This window comes from Hibiscus syriacus, unplaced genomic scaffold (assembly GCF_006381635.1).
Source record: "Hibiscus syriacus cultivar Baekdansim isolate YM2019G1 unplaced genomic scaffold, ASM638163v2 tig00110956_pilon, whole genome shotgun sequence".
Lineage (NCBI taxonomy): Eukaryota > Viridiplantae > Streptophyta > Magnoliopsida > Malvales > Malvaceae > Hibiscus > Hibiscus syriacus.
The window spans coordinates 1,067,075-1,073,431 of record NW_024062932.1 but is presented as its reverse complement, the minus strand read 5'-3'; the positions used below and the strand labels follow the sequence as shown (position 1 = coordinate 1,073,431).

General features: G+C 33.3%; 1 protein-coding gene across 1 annotated transcript; it reads right to left on the bottom strand.

Annotated features, from left to right (window-relative positions):
- LOC120148295 (lysM domain receptor-like kinase 3) lies at positions 1-1,450 on the bottom strand. The gene has a single exon (XM_039161455.1). The coding sequence runs from the start codon at positions 1,361-1,363 to the stop codon at positions 74-76; it is 1,290 nt and encodes a 429-aa protein (XP_039017386.1). The 5' UTR covers positions 1,364-1,450; the 3' UTR covers positions 1-73.
- Between the last annotated feature and the right edge of the window lie 4,907 nt (positions 1,451-6,357).

Below are 6,357 nucleotides of genomic sequence, written 5' to 3'. Positions count from 1 at the left end.
CTTTCCACATCTGTCAAAATCAAGCGTACGTACTAAAAAAACTCAAGTATGACCAGGCTGCTATATTTCCAGCTCATCTAGGTGCCAAGGAGACCGAAATACCGGTCGGAAGTTTTACATGATCCGACCAAATCCTCGACTCAAGATAAAGTTTGGATATCTTCCCTGCCACGTGTCCCATATCGGGCCGTTGATCAGGATCCACGTGTACGCAATCAAACGCTAGACGTATCAGCTTCTCCGCCACCTCAACTGGAAACGAGTCATTCAACCTTCTATCAATCCACTTCCTCAACCCTTCCCTTCCCTCCGCCGCGGCTGCCTTCGAAGTATCCACCAATGACGTCCTTAGAAAATCACCGGTCCTTTTGTCATATCGATATTTCAACTGCTCCTTCCCGGATAACAGCTCCAAAATCACCACACCGAAGGCGTAAACATCAGATTTTTGTGTCATGATGCCGCCGGATTTGAATTCCGGCGACATGTAATCTCTTAGCGCTTCGAATTTCCTGTCCGTACTATCGGATCTATTCAATTCCCTAAAACTCACATTACCTTCTTCAATTTCTGTTTCCCGTCTCGAAGAGCCGGTTTCTAGTGTTTCCTTCTTGTCCGTTTCACCACAAAGCTGTGCCGTTCCAAAATGGCAAATCTTGGCTTTGAAAGAAGGCTCTGTAACAATAATGCTACTGCTTTTTATATGATTATGAACGATGTTGATATTTAATCCGGTGCTATTGTGAACATAATCGAGACCGTGAGCGAGATCCGTAGCGATTTGAATCCGAGAAATCCACGTCGAGAGAACGGTAAAGCTCGGATTTCTAGGGTTTCTCAAGCACTCAACGAGATTTGATCCTTCGATGAACTCGTAAACGAGGTAAATATAGTCGCCGGATATAGAAGCGCCGAGGAGTTTGATAATACTCATGTGATTGCTTCTACAGATGATGGAAAATCGTTCTTTGAGTTGAGACTTCTGGATTTTGATGCGAAACTTGCGTTGGAAAACGACAGTATCACGACCGCGGAGATTGCAGCGCCAGCTAGCGGCGGTAGAGGATGAATTGGAGGAGTAGCGCTTGGCTAAGAAGTTGGTGGTGGCAGCTCGGATTTCGGTTATGTCGTAGATGTGAGGATTTTCGGAGATGGATTCGCGGAAGCTTGAAAGTGAACTTGGACTTGAAATTGAAGTCTCCCACGAATTCTCTTTTGTGTAAGATGAAGCGGATGTGTAAGATACGGTGGTGGGACTAGATTGAGAATCGGAGGGAGATGAGCTCAGATGACTCGGCGCAGTTCGAGGGGACCGACTTGAGCGAGTCCGGGTCGAGGTAGGTTCCGACGCGTTGGCCCCCATTTTGGTTTTGCGCTGAGAAAAAGGAAAGGAGGATGGAATTGAAAAGTCAACTAAACAAAGGGTGAGTTTGGGGGCTAATTACTGACAAAAAGGCATAATGATTTATATTATAGATGATGGGCTAGAGAAGAGGAGGAGTGCGACCGGTGCTGCTGCTAACCTTCACATGGGAAGGAAGGCGCAGGATAGCTCGTGAGATTCTCCTCAATCCTCCCCTCCCCCTTTGGAGGGAAAGTCACGATCTCACGGCTGTCGGTAAAATTAATGGCCAGTTAAAAATATGATAATTTATGCTTATAGTATTTAAATTATAAGTTTTGATTTATTTTAATATTTTAATATTTAATTTTTTTTCATAATTATACTTAAAGTTTAATTTTTTTTAAAATTTTAGTATTTCACATTTAAAAAATTTAATTTTTATTTTATTTTAGTATTTCGTTCAAATTTTAACGTTAAATTTTGAAAAATTTAAAAGTTTAAGTACTTAACTATATGAAAATTAATAGTTTAGGTACTAAACAACGATAAACTTTTAGATAATGTGTTGAAATTTTTTATTCACTCAAATAATGGTAAAATTATTTTCTAAAATAGGGTATTTGTTATCGTCTAAGATACATATAAATTTAGGGGAGACGCATGGAGTGCAATGCGTCTCTCATATTTTTTTTCCTTCATATTTTGGTTTTTTTTTTAAGATTTAGGGTTTAAATTTAAGGTTTAAGATTTAAAGTTTATGTATAATTTAAGAGATAATGTTTAGAGTTTAGGAGTTATTGTTTAGAGTTTAAGATTTGGATTTAATTTTGACTATTATTGCAAAAACAAATGGAGAACAATGTGTCTCCCAATTGGATTCACGTTGTGTTCTTTGTGTTTTAGGGGTTATTGGAGTATATGGATTATTCAAACAAATAATTTTAGTTCATCATTATTCAAGCAATTTTTTTCCGATCGTTCCAGTAAAAAATTAGCCTACTAAACGCGTTAAATTTTTAAAGACAAAATACTAAAATAAAATAAAAACTAAATATTAGATATGATTTATAAACATTGAAAGTTTAAATATTAAAATATACCAAAACTAATAGTTTAGGTACTAAATAAATAGTTTACTCTAAAAAATGTTAAAACAAACAAGTATGACATTTAACTCAAAACCTTGGAAATTGATAGTTATTATTATTTCGGTTGCTTTCTAAGAGAATAATTACCATGTATTAGGGATTAAAGTTCTTTAAATAAAGGAAGTTAAAAGTTATACATGTATTTATCAGATAATAATATTTAAGAAATACTATCCATTTAATATTAAAATAATAATAATAGAATGAGATATTAAACACATCATTGAGAAAAAAATTAATTACCTAAAATAAATATGTATATATTTTGTATAAAATATTTTCATTCACAATAAAATTGCATTTAATATAAATTGAATTTTTAATAAATAAGTACTAACTGAATTATATTTATATTTTGTACTTTTCTTGTAACATCCCAAAATAAGGATTAGTGACTAAATTGTAAAACTTCAGAATTTGGTGATTAAAGTAGAATAATTAGATAATTCAATGATTTATCTGGAATGATTGTTAGTAATTATTAAAAGAATTAAAGGGCAAAATGGTCATTTAACCATTAAATGATTAAATTGTATTATGTTGAGGATATATACGGGGGAAAGGGATAAGAAGAATATCTCTTCTCCTCCTCTTTGTTCTTCCATACGAGAGAAAGCCACAACAAAGGTGAGTTTTCTATTTTCTTGGTTATTTGTTGTTTTAAAAGTTGGGTTTGGATCATTAGATGATAACTAAGCTTAAGGAAAGCTTAAGTTGTCTTATAATCAAAAGATGAAGAAGTTATAAGAGATTTAAGAAAACGAGTTTTTATATGAAATCATGGAATAGAGTTGATAAGTTGAATTTTAAGTTAAATTTGACTTGTCATCATGCTAATTAAGGAATATGAAGTGTTAGAATGGTATTTAGAACATATTGAAATTTGAGTATGATTCTTGAATTACATATGAAGGATAGGATTTTGAAGTTATAGATGATTTTCATGGATATAAGTTGGTTTAAGTAATGGTAGTTGAGTTTAATGACATGATAGGGGTTTAAAATAGAAGAATTAAGTGAAGAATTGATGATTTTCGGGGTTAAAATACAATTTATGGGTAGAGGGAACCAATACCCTATGAAGGGAATCGATTCCCCCTCTTGGACGAAAATTCCAGTATGTGCAGGGGGAACAGATTCCCCCCTGGGGGTATCGATTCCCCGGGAACAGATTCCCCTTGGGGGGTATCAATTCCCCCCTAAATGAAAAAATGGAATTTTATTCATTAAACCGGTTTAAGTTATTAACATCAAGTTTAAAGTTTAGGCTTCTGATAATTGTTTTGAAATGATATATTTATGTAGATATTGAGCCTAAACAAGTTCTGGAATAATCAAAGGATTATAATCGAATCAAAGCAAAGCTAAGGTGATTGCAATTTTAATTGTACTTATATTATTGAACGAACATTGGCTTGCGATGAGCCAATGATAGAGTTACTATGGTAAGAAGTGACTCCTAAAATGTTATTTTATATGTGATTCTTATATGTACATAAATACATGATATGCATAAACATAAGAGCATGAAACATAAGATATATGATATGATATACATGATTATATGCATATGTGATATATGCTATGAGATATGACCAATGTGAAATGAAATAAGCTATGTGAATATATGAAATGACATATGAATATGCAATATGTGATATGATATGAAATATATGGTTACACATACATGTGGTATATGACAGAAGAGAAAGAACAAGTGATGAGAAATATATTCATAATAAATGCCCATAGTATATGATACGAGAGCTATAGGTATAGTTGGCATGCCAAGAGTCGAGGGTATTGTAGTCCTTCGGGACGTAGTCCTTCGGGACGTAATGGTCCTACAGGACATATATAGCAGTCATTCGGGACATATATAGTAGTCTTTCGGGACGAATACTGAACTAATGTTCGGTTCCCCAAGAGGGAATTTATACGAGCTGTGGTGACAACATTGGTGCACAACCTCAATGTACTCACATACCTCTATTCTCAATAATATACATGGGCAACAACAACATCAATTGAAATATAAATTAAAGTGAAAGTGATGCAAAAAGGTAAGTTTCATGTGTGCATGACTTGATTATATATGTCATAGGAAATATATCCATGCATATTGAAATATCATGATCAAATGGTAAGAATGCATTTTCATGAATCTACTGTTACATGTTTATTTATTGCCTCACTAAGTCTATGACTTAGCGTGTAAGTGATTTACATGTAGGTACCAAGAAACGTGAAGAGCAAGAATAGAAGTGGCAATGACAGTATTATTACTAGAAGATCATATCAGAAGTAATCGACAAAGTATGTATTTTGTTGTGTATATAGTGTTGGCATGTAATAAGTCGTTAATTATGAGTACTCTGATCAAGTTTGTATTTTGTGGTCTCTTTTATGTAAATTAAAGTATTTTGTTTTAAACAAGTTTTAAATTCCCCGGGGTTTTTCTTTAAGTGTCAAGGTTTGAAAAGTCAATGTGACACCTCAGACTCGTATTCAGGTCGGGTATGGGTTGGGGTGTTACATTTCTATTTTAAGTAAACAAAAAATTATATATCTTAAATTCAACATTATTTTAAAAGAAAATGACTCAACTCAACTCAATCGTTAAAAAACAAAATAAGATGTTGTGAAAACGGGCTAATTAACTCAAGAAATCAACAAGCAATAAAGCATATAAAAAACACAAGATTTAACGAGGTTTGGCAATGTGACTATGTCCTTAGGAGCTATGAGCGGTTATTCTCTTTATTATTAGCAATAATATAAAATTAGGTTACAATTACAATAAATAAGAGTAACCCCAGTACAATAACAAAAATACCCCGTATCGTACCTGTAACATCCTAAATACCGGGTTAGTGACCAAATTGTAATATTTCAGGATTTGGAGATTAAAATGGAATAGTTGAAAAGTTCAATGATTTATTTGGAAATATTACCTTAAAGATGCTAGTAATTATAAAAGGTATTAAAGGGCAAAAGGGTCAATTGACCAAGAAATGAATTAAAAATGGGATATGGTAAGGATATATACACATGGGAAATTAGAGATTTCTCCAGAGCTTTCTTCTTTCTTCTTCTTCATACGTGAAAGAAAGCCAAGCAAAGGTAAGCTTTCTGATCTGTTGATTATTTGTTAATATAAAGTTTGGATTTTGATCGTTAGATGACAACTAAGCTTAAGGAAAGCTTAAGTTATTTTAAAATCAAAAGATAAAGAGTTAGGGACGATTAAAGATTTGGAGTTCTTGAATGAAATTTTGATATAGAGTCGATAATTAGAATTGGAAGTTGGATTTGACTTGTCATCAAACTAGTTAAGACATATGAAGTGTTAGAAGTGGAATTAAATCATGTTGCAAAGTTGGTATAATTCTTGAATCTCATAAGAAGGATAGGATTTTGGGGTTTAAGATGAAATAAATGAGTATAAATTAGTTTAAATAGGTGTATAAGAGTTAAGAATAGAAAAAGAGATAAAATATGAAGGGTTAAGAGAATAAAGAAGGGATTTTCGTGCTCAAAGTATCATTTCTGGGTTGTGTACATCGATGCATCTTCAATGTGTATTGATGCACTCTCAAATTAATGAACATCAAATGCAATTAGTGCATCGATACATAAGGAGTACATCGATGCACCTGCTTAAATTACAAACATCGAATAGGATTTATGCACTGATGCATGGATAGTGCATCGATGCACCTGTCAAGGGATGCATCGATACATAGTGTAGTGCATCGATGCATGCCTTCATTAAAAGATGAAAATGGCTTTCTTCTAGCCTATGAAGTGATAGCTTAGAATATATCAATTAGTATACTGATATGTATCAATGTATTACTATAT

Coding starts and splice junctions, on each gene's coding strand:
- LOC120148295 (XM_039161455.1), bottom strand. CDS start 1,363: ATGGGGGCCAACGCGTCGGAACCTACCTCGACCCGGACTCGCTCAAGT.